The 24455-nt window shown below is 50.4% G+C and overlaps 1 protein-coding gene across 3 annotated transcripts in view; it reads left to right on the top strand.

Annotated features, from left to right (window-relative positions):
- The window catches only part of SLC7A5 (solute carrier family 7 member 5), a 32029-nt gene that overhangs the window by 4631 nt on the left and 2943 nt on the right, over positions 1-24455 (top strand). For all 3 annotated transcript variants that reach the window (XM_023934920.2, XM_086848192.1, XM_086848193.1), the window contains 8 exons: positions 10199-10324; positions 17715-17820; positions 18207-18251; positions 19669-19792; positions 20853-20956; positions 21546-21642; positions 22077-22226; positions 23050-23227. In XM_023934920.2, coding sequence (XP_023790688.2) covers positions 10199-10324; positions 17715-17820; positions 18207-18251; positions 19669-19792; positions 20853-20956; positions 21546-21642; positions 22077-22226; positions 23050-23227 — 930 coding nt within the window. The remainder of the gene's footprint in view (positions 1-10198; positions 10325-17714; positions 17821-18206; positions 18252-19668; positions 19793-20852; positions 20957-21545; positions 21643-22076; positions 22227-23049; positions 23228-24455) is intronic.

Here is a 24455-nt window from a genome sequence, read left to right as displayed (position 1 = left end):
GGTTCAGTCACGGTGGGATGAATTCAGGGCCGGTGATGCCAACCTGGGCACACAGAGCCCTGCCAGGGCACACAGATCTCTCCTAATGCACTTTTTATCACCTCTCTGCTGTTTTGGGGTCTGCAGTTTTGCCGTTCAAATCCTATTTTCTGCTCCTCTGGTGACTGCAAAGTCACCCCATCCAAATTCCCAATCCTTTGAATACAGGACCATGTCCTGCCTCTTCCCTTGTTTTCCATTCAACCTCTTCTGCTCCTCCAGACTTAAATGCCTTTATAAAGATGTTTATTGGGAGAAGATAGCCCTCACAACAATTATTTCTAAATCATTTATCCACTGTACAAAATCACAGCCATGTGATCTCTATATTTTTGCATTTTGAGTGATGAGGAGGAAGCTGCTCGTTGGTGCTGCTCTTTCCCAGGGGATTGATTGTGTGAGATTCCATCCCACTCCGAGGATCTCAGGCATCCCAAAGCTGCAGCACATGGTCGTTATGGGAAGATAAATTGTTTGGAAATGTCTCATAGCCAACCTGACCCGGGCTTTGGGAGGTAAATTATACGGCTAATTACAGGATTGATAACAGGCAGGGCAGTGGCAAGATTGAAACTTTTCAGTCCCCAGCTAAATTTTTAGGTATATAAAAGTACCTGGGCAGGCATGTGGATTTCCATCCAAGTTTTTTACATCTTGGAGGGCTTTTATTTTTTGGGAAATTTAGTCATTTAACTACGAAAGCTGTAGCAGTCCTGCTGATGGGTGTCTTGCCTTTTGGAAACTGATTTTTGAGCTTTCCTGCCAGTCTGCACTGTGGTTTCCTCAGGGACACACAGGAGAGGGCCATGGATGCATGTGGCATTTGTGTTCCTTGATGAAAACCAAGGAATTAGGGTATAATTTAAGATTTTCTTGCTGTCTTATGGCAAAGTTTTGCTGTGCAAGCACAGATTGGAGCTGGCAAAGCCCTTGAGGACTTGTTTCTCACCATAAGTGACTTTTCATCTTCAGGATCATTCCCCAAACGGGTCTCTGTTCCTGTTTTATTGATCAGAGCCCACTAAAGCAGGGTTAAACAGACCCATGTTGGGATCTGTTCACTGGTGGAGGATTTGCAGCATGAAACTCCTTGAAGCCAGCTCTCATTCCCCTTTATGCTCCTCCAAGAAAAGTCTCCAGCCTTCCTTTGGTAGCAATTAGGATTTCCCTGCGGCAGAATTTGTTCTTGAACCTTTATCCTGAAATGCCAAGGGAAGGGTTTGGAGTTCTCCAAATCTGCATCATCCCCATGTGTTTCTCCTTTAAACTCTGCTCCCCCTTGCACCGCTGGCTCTTGGTTTGTTTATGCTTTGGGTTAAATTTGGGGATTGTCTCCTTCGCTCCAAGAGGTTTGTTCATCCTGCAGCGCCTTCAGCAAGGCAGCTTTCAGGAGCTTTGATTTTTTGCAACTTTGATTTTTGGAATCAGCTTTTCATCTCCCTGGTGCCAAAACCACACCGTGACCCAGGAACAATAAATGAAATAAATCTGCTCTAAGGGCTCAGGCACACAACACTTGTGGGGACTCACAAACAGCTTTGTTCAAACAGCAGCTGCCCAGAGAGGGACTTTTTATTCCTTTCAAAATCTCTAGAGTAGAAAAAAAAAATGACCTATTTGTGCAGAGGCTGTAGCACATACATGAATGAATTACCTCAAAATGGGAGAGAGCAGCTTGGGAAGCAGCAGAGGAATTTGGGACCTGGGGCTGGAGTGCAGTAGCCAAAATCCAGCCTTGCAGAACAGTCCCAGCTCTATTCCTTGAAAAATTTGTATCTCCCCACGAAATGCACTTGGCTGCACAGTTTGTAGTAAGAGGAGGAATAACTAAAGTTATTTGTTTCCACTTCACTGCTGTTGGATGGTTGAATAAATCATGTGTTGTTCAGTCTTTGCCACCATGAATTTCAGAGAGTGAATGAATGCATTAGAGAATCGAAATCATGGGCTTGAGTGAAAGGAAAAAATGGTTGGAAGAGGGAATTTTGTTCCCCTGGAAGGTGCTGAGGAAAACAAGGTGGGTGGTAAGGAGAATTTACCTACAAATAGGCATTTTCTACCCTGAAGATTGTAATCTACACACGGTTGGTATGCAGGGCTTCTTTCATGGGCACGGGAGTGCCTGTGGTGTTTGCCAAATAAAAGCTGGGAATCCGCTCCAGGGAAATCTTCCTGGAGCACGAGGGGTCAGGCTGTTCATCCTTAATCTGGCTCATTTCATGTTCCTCAAAAATTTGGCTGAAAACTTTCCAGGCTGCAGGTTACTTGGGTGACTGAGAAACCTGAGCATCGCTTTTATCTGTGGGATTGGATGGTTAATTTAAAACTGATAACACAAAATCCATCCGAGCATTTGGTACACAAAAATCACAAGTTCAGAAAATGGAGCTTGTGCATTTGTGTGAAAAGCCAGGAATACTTTGAATTCTCTCACTGCTGAGCTCTTCTAAACCAGTTTTACTTCTTCTGTAGTGGGTGGAGAGACAGTTATTAGGTCCTGAATTTGCATATTTGATGATCTACATTCCAATGTCAATATTGGACATGGCAAAGAATTGAACCTTGGATCCTCTGCTCTGTCTCAGGTGAGAGGGGCTCAGGTTTTCTTTCCATCCTGCTGCCACTTGAGTGAACACTTCTTCAATTCAAACTGATAAATCCTAACAAAGATCAGTAAAAATCACCAGTACACCCTGTGTGTTCCAGAGAGGGCTCAGGGGTGGAAAATGTTACACTGATTTATTAAAGATGCCATGGATATTCCTCGTTTCCTACTGTTAACCTGCAGATTTCCTGCTTGCACAGAGGCTCCTTCCCAGGTTTGGGTTGTGATGCAGTAAATGAATTCCCTGTGGATCAAGGAGACAGGGAATGAAACTGCTCCCAGCCCTGAGCTGGTTCTTGGTGTTCCACAAGTGCCTGAGCTGTTCATCCCACACATCCTCACACCCTGAGAGCCACACACAGCTTCTTCTAGAATTCCCTCATTTCCTGACAGTAAAATCTGCTCCACAGTGGAAAGCTGGAATTGGATTTGATAATCCTTGTGGATCCTTTCCAGCTCAGGATATTCTGTTGTTACAATTTTGTTCTTTAGTGTCACATCAGCAGTTTGACAGTTTGCTTCTGAATTCGTGTCTCACTTGTTAATTAGATATGCAAATCTGGCACTAATAGCCCCAATAACAGCAATATCAAAGCCAGGGAATTTTAATCTTCCTCAAAATTTGTCTAAACTTCCCTCACTGCTTCTGAACTCTGCTGTTGGGCACTTGTACTGTGGGGGTGGAATTCCAGGGAATGCTGATGAATTCCTCATTTGTCTCTCTTGTTTTGAGCAGCCAGAGAGTGAAGGGATGAGCAGAAGTCAGGGCAGAGCTGAGAGCACTTGTCCTGTGGAAGTGCCTGACACTCCTGAGAGGAAGCTGGGAGTCAGGGCAGGAGAATGAATCCAACCAAGGGTAGCTGCCAAGTTGTCCAGAAGGGAATCAGTGCCAGAATTCCACCCAGAAATCACAGATCCTCTGGGAAGCAGGAATGTCTTTATTTGACATCAAGGTTTTGCTTCCAACCTGCCACGCTCAGCTCTTTTTCCAGGTGTGTGGATTTTCACCTCTTCAGGTATAAACTGGTGAAAAGTAAACACCAAACACACCCAGGGCCTGTCTGCCTGAGATGGGTTTGTTCTTTTAATTAATCAGCCACGACAAGCTGGGTGTGAAGCTTTGAAGATTGATTTTTCCTCCTCCAGAAAGGTGGATTAAGGGACTAAAGCTCCATCAGCAAATTGCCCTTGTTGGAGTGGAGTGGAAGGAAGGGTCTGTGGAATCCCTGCTGGATGGCAGAGGCTGCAAGGCTGAGGTTGCTTTTTTAATCCGTATTTAATTAGAGCAGCATTAATGAAAACAGGCTCTGACACTCCAGAAATCAAATGAGGACTTGGAGGGCTCTTGAAACACACAGGGAGCAGCCACTGCAATTGCAGCACCCCTCTCCTGGCTCTCACAACAATTATCCCATTAAATGCTACTGTGTTTGGATGTTTTATGTTATCACTGAGATCATCCAGAGTCTTTCTCCTCTGGTATGAATAAATTGGGAAACTTTTTGTGGAAAAGCTCTCCAGGGTGAGCCTCATTTAAAGCAGCATCACTTGCTTTGAGTATTCCATAGTCCCAGGGTTGGATGTGGCCAGGAGGTCCAATCCAAGGGATGGGAAATTCAGTTTTTCCAGCCAGGATGCAGAGCTGAATTTATAAAATAAATTCACACACATAAAATACCAGCAAGTGCTGCTCCCTCTTGGGAAAATGCTTCTGTGAGGTGAGCATGGAGTTAGTTTGGGATGGTTAATTTGCTGGGAATGGGGGAAATAGGGGAAAAAGAACTTTTCCATATCTTTTTCTCTCTATATTTTGTCTTCCTGTGGTAAAATGTCCTGTTGGTGGAACTGCTGTGTCATGTCCTCTGGAAACCTTGGCAGTAAATCCTAAGGAGCCAAAATAGCTCTAGGTAGGAGCCACCTCTCCCAACAATGAGGAATTCTCTGGAGTTTTCCTGTGTCAGTGTCCCACTGTTATTATGGGATGGGGGTGTTGACCTGTTCAGGGTGTCTGGAGTTTGTTGGGACATCCAGAGCTCCTGGCCTCAGGGTAGGTTTGGAGATGATCCCTTTCTTAAACTCCTTGGTAGGGCAAGTTTGCCTTCTCCTTTGTTGATTCCCTGATTGCTGTTTTGGGAAGAGGAATAAAAAGGGAATTGGGAAGTGTTGCCAGGGGTGTTGATTATTATAAGTAGATTTTAATATAGACATATTTGCTCTGGGGCCAAGAGCTTTCCGACAGCCTCGTGTGCCCCCAGGCCTTTCCCTTTCCAGGACTGATTGCCCTGGGTGTTAAGTTTCTCCAGGGATTTGTCCTTGCAGAAAGATCTGCAAAGTTTTTCCCTCTGCTTTTTCCCTTCCCCACCTCGCAGGGCACAAAAGTCTTCAGTCAATACCTGTCAAGTTGAAGTATCCCCTATAATTTTCTGCCTGTGACCTTGCCTGTCTCACGTTGGAATGTGCAGTTGGAAAGAGTCACCACAGATTTTTGGGAGTCACTGTGGCATCCCAGCCGCTGGAATATAAAACTGGTGGGGCGTTTTTGCCTTGGGTAATTGATTTTCCTGTGGGTTTAATCCACTCTAGTCAGTATAATTTAGTTTTTCATTTGTCCTGTGTGGATTAACTCTGTTTTTCAACCTCTAGTGGGCTTAGGCAGCAATTCCATAAAGACCATGGAGTGTTCTGTGCCTGTTCCATGTGGTCTGCCATCCCTGGGATTTGCTCCTTGGTCCCACAGGCTCAGCTGGACCTGTCTCTACCTGAAACCTCCTTTCACCAGGGTTGGTAGGAGAGAAAACTGCTGTAGTGTCACCTGCACTTCATGGGGAGGGAAAGGAGCAGCCTTTGCTGTGGGGTAGGGAAGGGAAAGGAGCTGGAGCTGTTCTGGGACTAATTGTGAGGGAAAATCAACATCAGCCAGTGGCAGATGGTAAATGGGAGCATCATCTTACCGTGGCAAGGGCCAGGCACTTTGGAAATGTGAGTTACTGAGAGTCATGCATGATAGAACAGTTCACAGTCCTTGTTTCCTGGCAGGGAAGCTGATGGAAGGGATTTCCTTTCATTTCCCTTTTATTTTCCCTTTATTTCCGTTTATTTTCCACAACTTCCCAACCTGCTGTGTGTTACTGCTGGGTCCTGTGATCCACAGACAGGAATCCCATGGGAATTAAGAGCAAGTTAATGAGTTTAGTCCCTTGAAGGCAGCTACTTCCACACATTTATCCGTGTTCAGGAGGGGCACGAGGAACCACACTGGCAGCACTGCAGGGAATGCTACAGGAGGTGAAACTGGGGACAAAAGGGACATTGTGCAAGTGTGTGTGACCCCACAGGCAGCACGAATGCAGCTGTGCCAGTGCCTCAGCAACTCATTCCTGTGCTCATTCCAGAAATTTCACCTGCAAAGCTGCTGAGGATCTTGGGCTGAGCAAGCTCCTGTCCCCCCCAGCCAGTTCCGTGTGGGGCTGGAATGGGATCTTTGTCCATCTCCACTGTGTTGTCCTGGGGAAAGGTGCAGCCCTGCCTGTTTGACAGGAATCCTGCCAGGGCTGTGGGCTCAGAAGTAGCAGGGCCAGGTTTAGCTGTGTCCAGCTCCATTCCCACTGTTTGCCTCTGCTCTCCCCCATCCTGCCTTTCCCTTGGCCACGGGAGCTGTTCCATGCATTTATCCTGGATGTGTTCTAGGTGGGATTGATCCATTTATCTGTCTGCTTTGCAGGCCCTTCTTTCCTCTTGTCTCTAGCAATTGTGTCTGGGAAGAAGCTTGGGAGGCGACTTCAAAGGGATACAGCCACAAAATGAGAACTGTGGGGGTAAAGTCCTGGGTTTGGATTAATCAGTTTGTCCTTGTTCCTATCAGGAATGGGGAATTCCCTGGCTGTGCAGGTGAGTGCCAGTGGAGCAGGTTCAGTGAGATGCCTGGAGCCAGCAAGGACTGCAGGACGGAGGAAATACTGAAGCCAGACCTGCTGGTGTATTTAGAAACTCAAATTTTTCTTTGTGGTTTGAGTTGCCTTGGAATGAGGCTGGGCTGGAGCAGTCCCTGGAGGGGTGAGGGGATGAACAGCACCTGGAAAGCAAAATCCAGGATCTCTCCTGCCTGAGTGATGAGTAATAAATAACTTGAGCTAGATTAGATGTAGGAGAAACTTTTGTTATTGTGAGGGTGGGGAGGCCCTGGCACAGGTGCCCAGAGCAGCTGTGGCTGCCCCTGGATCCCTGGAAGTGCCCAAGGCCAGGCTGGAATGGACTTGGAGCTGTCTGGGGTAGTGGAAGGTGTCCCTGCCATGGGATTGGAACAAGGTGAACTTTAATGTTCCTTCCAACCCAAAGCAGTATAGGATTCTACGAAAAGTCACCCCCTGTCCATCTGCCATCCCTTCAGCTTTCCACTTATTATCCCAATTATGTAAAGCTTTGGAGAGGGGCTGCTGGCTCAGCCAGGCTGTGCCATGTCAGGTCATGCTGAAATCCGTGTTCCTCGAACGATTCCCCAGCACAGCCCCGCCAGGTCACTGCAAAGCTCTGCCTGGCTGCTGTCTGACAGGGCCTGGAGCCTTAGGAAAACACTGCAGGAATTAGGGCAGCACAGCCTGATCTCTGTATCACTGCCCTGATTTATGGTGCAGCTTTGCCATGTTTTTCCTGGAGCAATTCAGCTGAGGTGAGGGAGCGCTGCCAGGAGGATCCCGCAAGCCCCTGTGTGGCAGGGCAGCATCTGGGATCAAAGCAATCAAACTTGCTGCTCTAAGAAATCCCAGCCTCATGAGAAGATCAGCAGCCACCGGAATTTGTCCTGGAGTTTTATGGAAAAGCTTTCATCCTGTTTGTTTTCTGTAGGATTCTTCCTGATGGGGGATTCTTGGCCATTCCTAGGTTGGAGGTATTGGAGTAACTCCCCTGTGCTCCTTTAGGAAAGACAAATGTTCCTGTAAAATGGGAAAAGCAAAGCAGAGGGAATGTGACTGGAATGGTTCTGACTGATGACCACAGCAGAATCTTCCAGCCCTGTTTACTCTCTGATCCCAAAGTGTTATCTCATTTTTAGGGAGTCTGTTTATCTGGCACTGATGGGGTTTTGGAGCCAAACTTGGACACTTGGAGCGTGTAGGAAACTTTTGCCTTTTATTTTCACCACCACCCTCCAGGGGACTCTGTACACAACCAGAGCAGGGAAAACAACCCCTGAAAATCAGTGTTGAAGAGGGGGTGAAGCAGTTATTGTCACAGACACAGAATGCCTAAATGGGGCAGGGAATGTCACTGTCACACCTCTCAGGGCTGTCCTCACCACCCAGCAGCAGTGTGCTTTTAGATGGGTGAGCTCACCCTTGAAATATCCCTCTGTAAACAAGGGCAGATTTATTTTTAGCATAATCGCTGGTCAGAGGGAATCCTGGCTGCAGAGCTCGCTGCCCGTGCACTGGAGGTGTTCAGTGGCCGACTTGGGAGTTTTGCTGGGTGATAACCCCAGGTTTCCTTGTCTCCTGCACCACTGTAAGATCTCTTGGTTAAAGCTCCTCCTCGCTGCTGTCTGAGCCTGTCCCTTTGCCCTGTCCCCAGAGGCAGCCGTGTCCCACTGTCCCTGTGTGGTGACAGAGCTGTGACCCCACAGGCACAGGGCTGCTCCAGGGTGGGAATTTTCCTTGTTCTGCATCTCCTGGAGGGGCCTGGCACAGGGACAGTGGTGTGGCACATCTGTCACCACAATCACTCAGCCCTGCTCCTGGCCAGAGCCCAGCTCCTGCTGCCCTGTGAGCCCAGCTCTGCTTCCCCAGAACCAGCTCAGGATCATTTCAGTCTCACCCACACTCCCAGAGGGGCTCCAAGGTACCAAATCCATCTCCAATCCTTGTTTGCTGCTGGCTGGCCCTCCTGTGGCATGGATTGGATCGGGTGCTGTCCTTCCTGACTCATCCAGCTCTCGTTTCTCCACACTTGAAGCGCTTTTGTGTTGGAATGGCATCGGATCCCGGAGGTGGGAGGGTGGGGGAAGGAGCCGATGATCCTGAAAGCCGTCGGATCCTGGGCCACTGGCACAGGCTGCCCCTGGGTCCCTGGCAGTGCCCAAGGCCAGGCTGGACGGGGCTTGGAGCAGCCTGGGACAGTGGAAGGTGTCCCATGGCAGGGGGCTGGAACTGGATCTGTAGGATCCTTCCAACCCCAGCCACTCTGGGATGCTCTGAGCACTAAACTGCAGATCCAGCTCGCAGCCTCACAGGGGGACTGGGATGTTTTGGGGAGCAGCTGTTTGGCTCTCTGAGCAAGGGTTCCTGTGAAAAGGAGCTGCAGACTCTGGGAAAGTGCTTTTGCACGGGAAAGGATCCTGCAGGGAAAAGCCTCCAGCTCCAGGAGGAGATTTGGGATCTGCTCCTCCCTGAGCACTCAGGGGACAGCCAGGGGTCACTGGGCTGGAGGGAGGGCATCCAGCACGTGGGCACTGTCACCCTCAGTGTGACATTTGCCTGTGCCCATAACAAGCAGCAGGCTCTGGGGAGGGAGCAGGGCACCCAAACACTCAATGATTTGTGCAGGCAGCACAGCTTTGCCAAAATTTGCTCTGCAGCAGGTGAAGCTCAGCCAGGGGCAGAGGCTTTAGTCAAGGCCTGGTTCAGGCTGTGCCTTGTCTGGCAGCAGGAGCAGGACACAGAGGAGAATGGGGGAGGAATACAACAAAAAACTATCAGGAATTCAGCCCCAGTAGTTGCCTTAGCCACAGGGCAACTTGTGGGCAGTGGGAGCTTTTCAGCAAACAAAATACTGCTGGGGAGGCAGTGTCATGCTGGGAAATCCTCTCCTCCATCCCCAGGGAGCCCTGGCTGAGCAGGGGATGGGGCTTTCCCCAGCTCCCCTCCCCACCTGCCCCGTGTTTGTCTCTGGGGCAGGCTCGGGGCAGCTCCTTCCCCCTCAGCAGGGCTGTGGTGGTGCAGCCTCAGAGCCTTTGGGGTGCTGTTGTTAGAAATCACCACAGACCAGTCCTGGAGGCTCGGCCTGACATCCCTGAAGGGTTTCCACACAACAGCAGCACTAAATTGGGTTGATGGGACAGGGACTGTGGCACTTTGGTGCTGAGGGGTGCAGTCAGTCCTTTTATTTACAAGCCTCAGGAGTGTTTTCCAATGGAGTAGAGCCGTTCCATGTCCCAAGGACCACAGGCATTATTCAAACTGCTTACTGCCAAAATAAAAGGTGGATTTGAGAAGTGTGAGGCTGCAGAGCTCTCAACGAGTTTCTCTTCTGGAAAGAGGCTTGGGTTGGTTGCTTCAGCAAAACGGAATCACAGTGTGGTTTGGGTTGAGAGGGTCCTTGGAGAACGTCTCAGTCCATCCTCTGCCATGGGCAGGGACACCTTCACTATCCCAGGGTGCTCCAAATCTCATCCAAGCCGGCCTTGAACACTTCCAGGGCTTCTCTGGGCATCCTGTGCCAGGACCTCCCCACCTTCACAGGGAGGAATTCCTTCCATATATCCCACCTAAAGACTCCTTGTGATTTTTGGTGTGTTTGGTGTGTCTGCCTGGGTGCTGACCTTGTCCCTGTGTGTCCCCTCAGTGCTGCTCACAGCTGTGAACTGCTACAGTGTCAAAGCTGCCACCCGTGTGCAGGACGCCTTTGCTGCGGCCAAGCTGCTGGCGCTGGCTCTCATCATCATCCTGGGCTTCGTGCAGCTGGCAAAGGGTGAGTTCTGTTCTTTCTTCTCCTCTTGGGGCTGTGCAGGCAAAGCAGGATGAGGGACAAAGCCCTGGAGTCCAACCCCAGGTGTTCCAGAGTTTTACAAACCTCCCCGTTCTCTCAGGTGCTTGGGGGATGTTTCCAGCTTTGCTGAGGGCTGAGATTTTGTATTTTTATTTGTGGGATTTTGTAGCACTGCTAGGCTCAATTTCACACTCCTGAAACCACTTAAAGTCTTTCCCACTTACACAGAGACTGTGGCTTCTCCCTTTGGGATTGCAGGGAGTGAAAATGTTGGTGCTGCTGCGCTGGGAAATCTCTTTGTAACACCTGGCCTTTTGCTCACAGAGAATTATCTGCATGTGTAAACCACTCCCAGTCATCTTAATCCTTCCACAAACTCCCCCTGCACATTTCCCTTCATCCTGCTCCAGGTGTGGAGTGGCTCAGGCCAGCTCTGGGTCACAGAGCCCACGAGGAGCAGAGAGATTGGAGCTCTCAGCTGGAAAAGGAAATAAAGCACCTGGAAAAGGAGATAAAAATGGGAAGATAAAGCAAATTTCCTGGTGATTCAGCTGGTTTGCTTCATGCACCCATAAAATCCTCTCAAAGCAGGGAGATGATTTGTTCCAAACACATCTGAGTTTGTTCCAAAACCTGATTAACTCACAATTAAACCCAAGTGTGGCTTTTTTGTGCAAGTTTTGTGGGAAAAAAATGTTTCTCGGGGAACAGTCCCTTCCTTATTTGCTAAAGAGGGATCAAATCTTCAGGGAATCATGTCCCTGCACAGGGGATGTGTCTGTGTGTGCTCGTGGGTCTCCAATTCCTGTCTCAGCTCTGGGAGCCGCTGCTGTCTTTGCAGAATTTCTTGCTTTGTCAGAGGTTTTATTTTCTTCCAGCTCAGTGCAGACACTGAACAGGGACATTGTTTGAGGCTTATCACAAAATACACCTCCTCCCTCTGCCCAGCTCTCCAGCCTGCCCTGCTGAACCTTTTGATTCTTTCCCAGGAGGAAAAGGATAAATCATGAGAAATCTCTTTTAGCTGGTTAACATTTTGCCATGAAGATCTTTACAACTGGGCTTTGTTTGCAGATAAAATCTTAATTTGCATTTTCAGAATGTGCTATTCTTTAGGCCTTTTTGGGGAGGCTGAGCCACTTTCTGCCCTGCATCCTCAGGTGGAAATCCATGAGATTTCCCTTGACTTTTGTCTATAACCAAGAAGGGATTTCTGCTTTGTTACAATAAAACCCCCCCTTTCTTTCCCCTCCTGTGTCCCAGGAGTTGTTTTACTTCCTCTGAAGTTTGCTGCAGTTTCAGGTGTTTGTGGCTGTGCAGACCTTGCAGGGCAGGGGATCCCATGTGATTTATTTTCCTGCTGAACCATCTGGCAGGGAGATCAAAAGCAATTCCTGGACAGTGACACCTGTAAATAAAGATTTTATTCCTTGTCTGAGCACCCAACACTCAAACCAGACTGGATCAGAGCAGGATCCTCGGGATCCACAGCAGATCCTGGTTCACAGTTTGTCCCAAGTGGCACATTCCTGCTTGTCCAGAATTCCACAGCTGGGATTCTGCCTGGGCTCCAACATGGATTTTATTAATCTCCTTAGGGAAGTTGCAAGCTCTCTGCTAAGTCCTTAAGAATGTGCAAGCTCCTTTCCTGTCCCTTCCTCATCTCCCACCTGCAGTTTGCACCTTGCTCCATTTTCCTTTCAATCATTCCAGGTGACTCCATGTTTTCAGCAGGGATACAGCAAGAAATTCTCTTTTTTCTTCTTTTTTTTTTTTTTTATTCAAGGAAAGCAGAAAAATTCCCACTTTCGGTGACAATGGGAGGACAATGCTCTGTCCTCCAGCTTTGTCCCACACAGAGCCAGATTCCCACCCCCTGTGCCCATTCCAAGGTTGGTTTTTTTGGATGAAGAGGGCTCTTCCCACCAGCAGCTGTGTGAATCCATCCAAGCTGGCAGCTCTTTTGGGGTGAGATCTGCACCCAGCTGCTTTGTCTGGGGCTGCTGTTCCAGGGGGAATGGGGGTTGTGTATTCCCAGGGTGTTCTGGACAATGAACTGGTTTTACTGGTTCCTGTCCCACTGCTGGTTTGTGTTCCCAGCACCCATAACCAGACCAGAGGAGCAACACCACATTTTTTGCTCAAACGTGGAAATTTCTGTGATTTAACCGAAATCTCTCTGCATTGACTTCCCACCTTCAGCTTTTGGGCTTTTTTTCCTCTTTTTCTCCTCTGTTTGGCTCTTTTCCTGATTTGCAGAAGAGCAGGAACCTCTCAAGGACAAAGGACTCTGTGGCAATTTTGCCCCACAGGAATGAACATTTCCCTGTCAGCAGCTGTTTCCCATCACTCCTTCCCTGCCCTTTCCAAAGGAGGAGGCTGGAAGTTGGTTTCCTACTCAGCCCTTTAAGTGCTTGGAGATTAACTCAGTGGTACTGAGCTGTTTGAGATGAAATTATTTTATTAATCCAAAAATGAAACTTTTTAAAAAGCCTTTGTGGGGGTTGGAGCTGTGTGGTTTGAAAAGTCCTAGATTTGGGTATTGGTGTGTAAAACCTTGTGTGTGGCCCCCAGATTACAGCCTGGAAATAACAGAAATAATTTCATGAAACTTAAATTAATAATAAATAACTTACTTAAATAACTTTCTTAAATAATATAAATACCTTCAAACATAGAGAGGATCAGAGTTTTTTCACTCCAGCACGATAAAAACAAGATTTATTTTGGTTTTCTTATTTTACCAGCTGTCTCAATTTGCTTTCTGTCCAGCTGGGTATTCTTTGGCCATGTTCCTCAGCTGGGGAGTGGGATATTTGGGACTGGATCATGGAGAAGGTTTGGACAGCAGGTTTGAGGGATATTTTTGCCCTGGATGTGACACAGAGGTCTGTGGTTATATCCTCTCCATACCTGCACCTTAAAACCTTCCCTTAAAAAACTGACTGAGGTGTGAAATGGTCAGAAAATCTGGGTGTTTCTTAAGGACACCCTAGTGCTTTTTACAGGTGAGGAAGTTCAGGAAAGGTTTTGATGTTGAAAAATTAGAAACAAACAGATCACAGGCATGTTTTATATCTATTTTTTCCTGTGGATGATGCCTCAGGCTTTCTGGAATGTTCCTCTGCCCTCAGGCAGCTGGAGCAGGGGTGCAGCTCCAGCCCTTGCTGTGGTCTCTCACCAGCAGCTCTGCTTGAAAACCTGGAATTTGGCCTATGGGACTTAGAGAAATAGAACTTAACACTGATTTTATTGAATTGCTTCTATTGGATTTATTGTGCCTTTATTTATTGGCCCTTTTTTTTTCTCCTGGCTGTAAAATTCCTGGTCTGTGGTGCCTCCAGGAGCTGTTTGGTGGCAGCAGCATTTTTCTGCCTCCCTTCCTTGCGCTGTCAGGGATGCAGAGCTGCATCAGCCAGAGCAGCACGGGGTCACTTAAGGACAGAGCAGGCAGGTTTAACTCCAGAGCAGAGCTTAGGCTGGAGGTTTGGGTTTAATTTGGGCTTTTTTTTCTTTTTGTTTGTAGAATCATGGAATAGTTTGGGCGGGAAGGGAGCTCCAAGCTCCTCCAGTCCCACCCCTGCCATGGGCAGGGGTACCTTCCACTATTCCAGGGTGCTCCAATCCATTCTTCCAAAGGAAGAGTCAATTTTCCTTCTTCTTAATCATGGGAGTCTTCACCAAAAAAGAAAAAGGCAGGGAAAACAATGTGGACTGGGAATTACCAAAATGACCCCCAGGGAGAAAGACAGAGGCTAGAGGGACCTTTTCTAGCAAAAGGGATTTGATAAATGAAAGCAGCACCCAGATGTCTCAACCCCACAGTGCCAGACGTTTTCTTGCACCTGGACTAACTAAAAATGGCATTTTAAGAGGCAAACTCTGCTCACTGAGGATCTGAATCTTCCTTCTGGTACTTTCAGACTCGAGGCCGGAGCAGTGAGAGGAGTCTGGAGGCCAGAGCAGGGGGATGTTCCCCACCCATCCCACACCTGATTCCCACCAAGGATCTCCCCTTGGACAGGGAACATCCCTCCCTGAGGGCACAGAGGGATTGCAGGGACATCACTCCCTGCCTGTCCCCTGGCAGCCCCGGTGCCACCGCCTGCGGTGCTTTTCCAGCAGGGACCTTTGCAGGGAGGCTCCTTCCTCATCCTCCCGTTCCCAGAAGGGATAGGGAAGCAGGGATAGCTGCTACACTCTGCTCCTCTAAATCACAGAGCTAATCTGCTGCAGGTTAATCAGGTGTCAGACGCTTTTCCTGCCTGGATTCTCCCCATTTTTCCCAGGACGTGGCTCAGCAGCGTCTCCTCCTTTGGGGTTCGGGGTGCAGCCACCCCGTGCTGAGGGCCCCTTCTCTCCATGGCCGTGTTCCCTCTCCTCGCTGCTGGGGCAAGTTGAAAAATATTTCATTATCCTGCAATTCTGAGCACAGGAGAAGATTGCTGTGCCGTTAAAACCAGACTAGACATGACTGGGGAGCAAATGAGGGGTTTTGAGGGAAGGGCCTGAACACGCAGCTCCTCCTGCAGCAGCGCCCGCCTGACCCGGCACAATCCCCGCAGTCTTGGCAGCTGGAGGAGCAGCAAACGGGCTTTGTGTCACAGCTCGTTACTTTAATTTGCTTAATTGTAGAGCAGAGTGGAACAGCTGGTTCAAACCAGGCTGGGGCTCTCCGGGGTGCTGGGCACAGGCAGGGCAGTGCCTGGAGCTCAGGATGAGCTCAGGAGGAGCTCGGGATGCCCCAAGGCTGTGCTTGGCAGCCTCACCTGCACATTTGTAAGCCTTTATTCCATCCAAAGGGATGATCCAAGAGCCTGGGGGCTGGAATTGTTGGGGCTTGAAGGATGGAGTGTCTGGGAGGTTTTGGTTCTGGTCCAGCACAGACGCCCTCCCCTCCAGCACACCCTGGTCTGGATAACAAGGTGGGGTTGGATCAAAGGTCCAAATCAGGATCAAACCTAAATAATTCTGGGATTTTTTAGCAGGGCTTGTTGAGGGGATGAGGGGTAAAAAGTTTTAAACCAGAAAGGGGGCAGGTTTAGGTTAGCTACAAGGAAGAATTTTTTATGCTGAGGAGGGTGAGACATGGGCATTCCTCTCGTTATTTAATTGTGCCCTGACATGTTGCTAAATCCATTTTACCCTGGGGCACAGAAATGGAAAATTTACCAACTCACTGGGAGGTTTTGGGGAGCTCCAACTCTCCAAAGGGGAGGTGGGAAGGGCAGTGAGGTGTTGGCTGCCTCAGGAGAAGGGACATTTGGCCTGAGAGGGTTTTGCCTGTGACAGACAGAAGGAGGATTTTGGAAGAGCTGTGGACAAGAAATGGAGTGGTGCTTGTGCTGCTCCCAGATGGGAGCATCCTCCTGGGTGATGATCCATGGATCAGGGTGGGAGCACGGAGAGCCTGAAACCTTTGAGAAGAGATATCCTGAGGGGTGTTTGAAATGCTGGAGAGCCTCCTGCTCTCCCAGTCCATCCATTTGCTGTTGCAGTAGCTAATTACAGGCACTGTGAACAAAATGTGTCTCTTATTCCTGTAACAAAAGGCTTGGAAAGAACCAGACTAGTAATTATTCAGGAAGGGCAGAAAATGAGGTGGGGAAAGCTGAGCCCGAGGGATGCAGTGGAATGTGATCTCCTGCTCAGCCCTTTGATTCACCTGGGCTGAATTGGGATTCTGTGCAGAACCTGCAAGGCAGGAATTGAGGTTAAACTCAGCTTTTCATCAGTCTCTGCATTTCCTGGCTCTCCTGTTGCGCTCAGGTGTATTTTTAAAAAAGGATTGGTGCGTTTTGCTGAGGAGGATCACGGGCTCCAGGGCATCGAATACATCCAGCACATCCCAAGGGAGATGCAGGGAAAGGGGTGACTCCAGCAGAGAACAGCTGGGATTGGGACCTGGGCAGGAGGAGCCTTGCACACCTTGGGTTTCCCACTCGGGGTGGATTCCCAGGCCGGGGATGAGCTGCAGCAGCTCACAGCCACAGCATCCCCCTGCACATGAGATGGCTCCAGCCAGGGAAGGGCAGAGAGTTCCCTGGGCAGCAGAGAACGTTCCCATGCTGGGGAATCCTTCCTACCCTGGTCAGGACTCTGCAGGAGCAGGAGGGAGAAGGGAGCAATGGCCAGGGTGGGAAGGATCAGGATGGAGCTGGAGGGTCAGGGCAGGAGCAGGGAAGAGGAGATGGAGCTCTCCCCTCGCAGGGCAGCTCCACGGCACTGGCAGAGGTTTGGAGCTGCCCCAGGAGTGACAGATGCTCCAGGAGGCCGATGGTGCTGCTGGGATGAATCCTTCTCTCCCAGCACTGGGAAGATGAGTGGGAGCTGTTCCAGGACTGGCACATCCACAGTTGTCACCCAACCTCTGCAGCAGTGGCACTGGGCAGGGAGAATTTCCAGAGTGAGACGGGAAGAGAGGCCATCCAGAGGGAAAATTCCTGCTGTTGGAGCAACCCTGAGCTTTTCCAGCAGCACCTCCAGGGTGCCCTGTGCTGAGGGATGAAGGGTTAAGCTGCAGACCCTGCTGACTGCCTTGTGATGCAGTTGCTGGGGTGATTAGGAGAGCTCTGTGCCCTAAGAGGAATCACATGGGCTCCCCCTGGGTGCAGAGGTGCCCCTCTGGATCCCACCACATTCCCTGCTCTCCATCTGCGAGCGTGGCTCTGCCATCCCTGTCCCACAGCCAGCCCCTGCATCAAAGACAGGGAACAAAACAACTGCAGAGCATTTGAAAGCAAAATAAACAAACCTGGGGCTTCTCAGGGAGAGCTGGGACCACAGGCACAATCAAATCTTCTATTTCTGGCGTTTTCTTTCAAAAGCCGATCCACAACAGGAACTTTTGATCATCAGGCCCTAAAGAAGGTGACTTCTGATATCCAAACCCCCAGAACCTGACTTCCCTCAATCAAAGGGATTGCCACAGGCCTCTGCTTTATCAGGTGGCTGGTGGGACTGGAGGAAATCCTGGGTTTCTGGGGGTTTGGGTGGCTGGTTGAAGTGCAGGAAATCCTGGGGCTTTATCGAAGGCCAGCAGCCTGGAGTTGAGAGGACAACGTGACAATCTCTGTTTGCAAAGCATCTTCCAGCAGGAAGGTCCCCAGGATGTCTCTGGGACATCACCTTGGTGACAGCACGTCGCAGCGTGAGAAAGTTTGGAGGAGTCAGTCCTTGCTTGAGATGAGTTTTTGGGGTCATCATTTGGGGGTGAACTCAGCTGGATTGATCCCTGGAAACCTGGAGGGAAAATGTGCCCGTGCTCAGCAGAAGCCAAAAAGCAGTGGGGTGATAATTAAGATCATTTAATCCCAAGAGCAACTCCTGCCTGCAGGTTTCTCTGGTGCTGAGTGGGGTTTGTGTCCTGCAGGTGATGTGGAAAACCTGACCCCAGAGAGATCCTTCAAGGGCACCAAGGTGGGCGTTGGGAACATCGTGCTGGCTCTGTACAGCGGCCTCTTTGCCTATGGAGGATGGTAAGGCACAGCCCTCTCTTCCTTCCACATCGAGCTTAATTCCAACTCCAGTTCCAAGCTGAAGCTCCTGCAGGGCTCCTTTGTCAGTCCTTTGAGCAGCTGCTGCTCAATTTGCTGTGAGAACAGCCCTCTGGTAGCCATCCTCATCATGGAATGATTTGGGTTGGGAGGGACCTTCGAGATCATCCCATGAGCAGAGACACCTCCCACTATCCCAGGCTGCTCCCAGTTCCATCCAACCTGGCTTTACACATCAGCCACCCCAAGTTTTCCCACAGGATCAGTGCCTGTGATTCCTGGAATCCCTGTGCAGATGAGTTCAACTGGAGGGTTTCATTTATGCCATGGACTAAGCCTAATTAACCCCTGTCCTTTTGAAATTACAGGAATTACTTGAATTTTGTGACAGAAGAGATGATAAATCCCTACAGGTAGGTGTGAGTGCTGGCATGACTTCCCTGAGGGAAAAGCTGCTGTTTTGGGGAAGCCACTTCCTCGTGTGTTTAACAGAGGAGAAAGCCAAGGTCTTTATCTGGAAAAAGAGAAAACAAGATGAATTAATGACCTTCTACCTCCCTGGAATCAGGGAAGGGGAACAATAATCCCTGCAGGAGCAGGGCTGTTGTTTTCCCTGCTCTCTCGTGCCGTGTTATCAGCGCTGGGAGAAATCACTGCTTCCTTGGCCTGACACCTCTGTGAGTTATGGGCCAGGAAAGAGCACTCAGGGCTTTATTGCTGCCTTGGTTCAACTCCCACTGAGCATTTGTGCTGCTGTCCATCCATGTGTTTGTGCTGCTGTCCATGTGTTTGTGCTGCTGACCGTGTGTTTGTCCCGTGCTCTTCCCATCCTGTTGAGCAAGAGCTGCTTCCTGCTCTGCCCGGGCCCCTCGGGGTTATTTGGGGCCCTGAGCAGAGCAGGACAGTGCTGAGAAATCCCTTCTGCTCCTGGGGAGGTGCCTGGGAGCTGCTGGGAGCCAAGGCTCGGGGGCACTTGTGCAAGAGCCCATCCTGGCTGCCCCTGGGGGTGCTTTGTGCCTGCTGGGAAGCACTGGGCTGGATCCACCCCTTCCCAGAGAAACAGCAAGAGGGGGGCTGCATTTTGCAATTATTTTCATGTCTGCTGGATGCAGTCATGGTATTTGACTCTGCTCCTGCAGCTTGGAGCTCTGCTGGAGCAATTAGAGTGGCACCAAGCAGGGTTTCCTTTTGCACTTTCCGTTTGCAAATGAAATTAAACTGTTGGGAAAGGCAAATTTCTACCAGCACAGACTGTCCACAGACCTACTTAGACTGTGCCTGAACTCCTTTTCTTTGTGTTCCCTCAGTCCAGACAGCTGAGTTTAGGTAGAGCCTAAAACTGCCCAGTGCATCCCCATCTCCCCCAGGAGTGCCCCCGGCACAAGGGAGCTCCTGTGCCCAGAGGAGGATATAAAATACCCTCTGCTGCTGCCACTGGGTATTTTTAATTCATTGCCTTTGTGGTGATCTTGGATTCCTGCTTGCCCAGGCAGCCAGGGCCTCTCCATGCAACAAATCCCTTCTGCCATCATCCTCCCCTCTCCATCTGCAGCCTCCAGGCTGCTCAGGGAGTCCTTAAGGCTGGAAAAGGCCTTGAAGCCCGTGAACCAGCACCATGGTCACCACCAACCACGGCCCTGAGTGCCACATCCACGTGTTTTCTGGGGGATGGGGACTCCCCCACTCCCTGTTCTCCTGTGGATATCCCCTCTCCGTGGGAGCAGTGCCTGGGACACACCGGAGAGCAGAGCGGCTCAAGCAGAGCGATCCCTGGGATCAGCAGCTCCTTCCTCCGAGCTGCTCCAGGACAATGGGTGTTTTTTTCCCTAGAAACCTGCCCCTGGCTATCATCATCTCCCTGCCTGTCGTCACTCTGGTGTATGTGCTGACCAACTTGGCTTACTTCACCACGCTGAGCACCGAGCAGATGCTGACGTCCGAGGCCGTGGCCGTGGTAAGAGCCCCGCTGCTCCAGCCTGACTCATCCCAGGGCAGGTGAAATCAGCCTTGGAGTCACTGCACACATCTGCTTTGTTCCAGGCTGCTCAGGGCTGCTTGCAGAAGCCCTGATGTTGAGCAGGAGATAAAGAGCAGGGAAGAACAGCGTGATCCCGAGGGGATTATCCTGGGCAGCAGTGAGGGCGGCACTCGGTGCCGCTCTTCATTCCGAGCTGCTGCTGGCCTTGTGACTGCCCATCAGTTACCAGAGCTTGATATTTATGGGGAAAGGTCACTCAGTCAACACTGAACTGGATTGTTCTCTCTTCATGTCTCCCTTGTTTTAATTAAGAGAGAAAAATAATACTTCTATGAGTTAAAATGCCAGTGTGGTCAGGAACCCTGATGGCTTCAGATGGGAGCAGACCTTGCAGGCTGAGCCTGCCCAGGATTGTTCAGGGCTTCACGGGGAATCTCCCAGCCCAGGACGAGCTGAGCCCCTCAGATGCCAGCACTCCATCCTTCAGGAAGGGACCCCAAAGCTCCTCCCATTGCAGCCCCTGCCATGGGCAGGGACACCTTCCACTATCCCAGGATCTCCAATCCCTGTCCAGGCTGGGCTGGAGCAGCGGAGGCTGGGAGTCAATCCCTTATTGCTGGTGCAAACCCGCAGTGCAGCAGCACGGGCTCAGCCTGCCACAAAAAGCTGCAAGGCCAGGTCCCTGCGTGTCCCCAGGGCTGTGTCCCAGCTCCTGACTCAGCACTTGGCTGGAGCTGCTGTCTGGGTTTCCTCACAGTTTCCGTTTGGTCTTGAACTTTCCGATAGCTGGTGGATAAATGTTGTGTCCTGGCCCCGAGGGAAGGGCTGGCTGCTGATGTATTTTAGCAATTCCACAATCTGCCTTTTTCAGGAAAGGGGAGCAGCACATGGGAATATGGGAAACTTTGTCTCAGTTTCACGGCTTCAGCACTGAACTGTGGCATTTGTTGAGATTTCTCCAAATAACCTTTGTAGGCAGCTCTGAGTTTTTTGGGACATTGTGAGTATGAAATGTCTCTCTTTGTCCCTCATTTAGGATTTTGGGAACTACCACCTCGGTGTCATGTCCTGGATCATCCCTGTCTTTGTTGGGCTCTCGTGCTTTGGGTCTGTCAATGGATCTCTTTTCACCTCTTCCCGGTAGGTTCCTTGCTCAATCCTGTGGGTTTTGTTTACAAGCTGTGCTCAGTTCCTCTTCCTTTGGAGTTCTTCTCCAGAGAGTGGCTGTGGGCAGACACAAAGTCTGGAGGGCCTGGAGGCCATGTGGGGAATGCAGGAAGACAAAGTCAGCCTTTAAAACCAGATTAAAGGCAACCTTTGAGTGGTCTCAATCTTCTGTTCCTCAGGCAAAGTTCTGGTGGGGTCAGTAAACCAGAAGCAGACGCAGGCTCAGGGCTCGGAGCTGCTGAGAAAGTGGCTTTAATGAAAAACAGAAAGTTGGGAAACTTCAGGGATGAGAATCCCTTGGGAAGGGGAGAAAGGCTGGGCTGGGGCAGGACTGAGATGGTTCCGGCTCTGACACATCCCTGAGTTGTCTGAGGAGTCACTTAATTGCTGTCCCTGGAGATCAGGATAGAAATCCATCCTTCCTGCATTCCTTGGCCATCTCCAGCCTCCCTGGTGTGTCAGGGACCGGTGCTGCAGTCCTGGTGCTGCAAATCCTGGAGCTGCAGTCCTGGTGCTGCAGGGCTGTGACTGCACTGTGTCCCCTCTCTGTGTCCCCTGCCAGGCTGTTCTTCGTGGGATCCCGAGAGGGGCACCTGCCTTCCATCCTGTCCATGATCCACCCCCGGCTGCTCACCCCCGTGCCGTCCCTCGTGTTCACGGTGAGCCCTGGGGCTGGGCTGGGGCATGGATCAGGGCTGGGATCCCACTGGAATGGAGCCACAGCCATTCCTGCATGTGCCCACAGGAGATGGACCCTTCCCATCGTGTCCTCCTTGTCCACTTCCCATCCCTGGAGGTGTCCGAGGCCAGGCTGGACAGGGCTCGGAGGAACCTGGCATAGGGGAAGGTGTTTCTGCCCATGGCAGGAGGTTGGAACTAGAGGCTCTTTAAGCTTTGGGGTCCTTCCAACCCAAACCATTTCATGATCCTATGAAATGGTTACAAGCACCAATTGAAAGTAGCTTAAATAAATAAAAGATAGTCAACACGATCCCTTTCCTGGCAGGTATTTCCCCTAAATACCCCTGTTTAGTGTTGTGACATAGGTGGTTTTGCCTGCTCCCTTTCCTAACGGCCTTTTCCCTGGATCCAGTGTGTCATGACCCTGCTCTATGCCTTCTCCAACAACATCTTCTCAGTCATCAACTTCTTCAGCTTCTTCAACTGGCTGTGTGTGGCCCTGGCCATCATCGGGATGATGTGGCTGCGCTACAAGAAGCCGGAGCTGGAGAGGCCCATCAAGGTGAGAATGGGGTGGGCACTGCCAGGAGACCCCTCCCCAGCACTGGGTGGGGATCAGCTGCTGGTCCTGCATGGAACTGGGGCTGGGATTGCAGGGAAATGTTGTGTTGCAGCTAAAGGAGGTGTTCCTGCTGCTGAATCCGTGTAGGATTCTGCTGCTGCTTTGGGCACAGCACAGTGAGGAACTCGGGGTGACAGGGACAGGGAATTGTGCTGGGATTACTCTCCATGAGTTCCAGGACAGATCCCAGGCTGTGGCTCTGTGTAACACTCTGTACCCCCGTGGAATTCCCCTAAAATAGTTTTCTGCTAAAGCAGCCGGCTCCGTGCCGAGCTGTGTCCCCTCTGCCCTTGGCCAGCTTGGCAGCCCCGTGTCCCATCTGGGGGGAGGCCAAGATCCTGTCAGCCCCTGCTGCCTCTCCCCCAAAGGCTGCTTTCTCCTCATCCCACACTCGGGTCCGTGCCAGGCAGCAGCACCCACAGGGAAACAACTCCACGGGCCTGGAGTGGTGTCTTCCCAAAGGGAATCTTTGCTGGCTGTTCCCTTAGATTTTGGGGGTTTTCTTCTCAAAGCTGGGCTGCTCTGGTGGGTTCCCTGCTTGGAGTCCCCTGGGAAACAGCCCCAGCTTGTTCTGTGCCTCTGCTGGGTTTGGGGTTTGCTGCTGATGAGCTGGGTATGGAATTTTGGAACTGAGTTCCAAAAAAGTGCTGAGAAAAGCTCTTGGCCATGGTGGAGGGACAATAATTCTGTCCCTCCCCAGGCTGGATAAACTCCTGGAAAGCCTCCCCTGGCACATCTAAGCTGTCCCTTGCTCCCTGCTCAGGTGAACATCTGCCTGCCCATCTTCTTCATCCTGGCCTGCCTGTTCCTCATCGCTGTTTCCTTCTGGATGACGCCCAAGGAATGCGGGATTGGCTTTGTCATCATCCTCAGTGGGATCCCCATTTACTTCTTCGGGGTCTGGTGGCAAAACAAGCCCAAGTGGATTCTCCAAGCCATCTGTGAGTATCTCCAGGGAGGAGCAGCTTTGGCTCCCAAGGAGTTTCCCAGTGCTGTGCTGCAGCTGGCAGCGCTGCCTCTCCTCCCTCTGCAGGAGCTTCCAAAATCCTGGCTCTGCTCCCTTCTCCTTTCATGGGAACAGGTTTGTCCTGATGATTGTCACGTGTGCCAAGCACCCAAAACACATCCTGATTTGCAATAATGGCAAAGTTTGGGATCAATACTGTGTTTTTGGGGGGTTTTAATCCTGGTAAGCAGGTTTTTAGCAACAGAGCGGAATTCCCTGCTCCTGGGAAAGCCCAGGGCCAAGCAAAGCTCAGCAAAGAATCCCTTCCCAGTGCTGTAAGAAGGGAAGGATTGAGCACAGCTGGCCTCAGTTTGACTGCTGAAAATCCACAATTAGTCCCAATCCATGGTTTAGGCAGTGCTAACGTTTGGGATCCAGGCAAAGCTTTCCTTGGCATCCCCCTGTGGCAGCAGAGCAGAGGGAAGAGAAGCTCCCCCAGATGTTTTCTCTCAGGTTTATTTTTAAGGTATCTGCTCCAAGGTTTTCCAACAGCTGCCACAAGGCCAGGGTGTGTTTGGAGGGATGGAGAGGGCTGTGCTTGGCACATGGAACCTCTGCCTCAAGAGCTGAGCTCAGCAGCTGCCTCCCCTCTCTCCTGCAAGGGGCTGCCCCAGAAAAGCAGGCAAGGAGAAGTTCCCAGCCTTAGCTGGCTGTTTCATGAGGAAGAAAAAAGCTTTCAGCAGCACTCAGCACTTGTTATTCTTCTTTTCCTCCATCTCTCCCTCTGTCCACACTCACTTTTTTATCCTGGGTATTAGGCTCAGTTCCTGGAAAAGGCATTTTTGCAATGCCTGGGTGGTAAATTACCATATTCATTGTTTTCTTACACCAAAGGATTGTAAGGAAAATATTGAAAATATTCTGGGAACAGACAGTGATAATCCTGCAAACATCCAGTGAGAAACACACAACTTTAAATGGAATTTATTGATACATTGCAGGTAATCTAATCACCTCCAGCTGATCTGAGCCTCACTTGGTTGTGCTTAGAATTAGATTTGCCTTGCAGGAATATTTAGTGATGTCCAGCCACAGACTGGAGCAGCAGGGAGGAGTGTTTGGATGGGTGGGATAATAAAATAACTTCAGTTTAGCACCTCTTCCTGGGAAATCTGCACCTGGAATGGTCCCTTTGCTCCCACCTGCCCTGGGCCAGGCAGTGC

This window comes from Cyanistes caeruleus, chromosome 12 (assembly GCF_971803275.1).
Source record: "Cyanistes caeruleus chromosome 12, bCyaCae1.hap1.1, whole genome shotgun sequence".
In the NCBI taxonomy this organism is placed as follows: domain Eukaryota; kingdom Metazoa; phylum Chordata; class Aves; order Passeriformes; family Paridae; genus Cyanistes; species Cyanistes caeruleus.
This window is presented reverse-complemented; position numbering and strand designations above follow the sequence as displayed.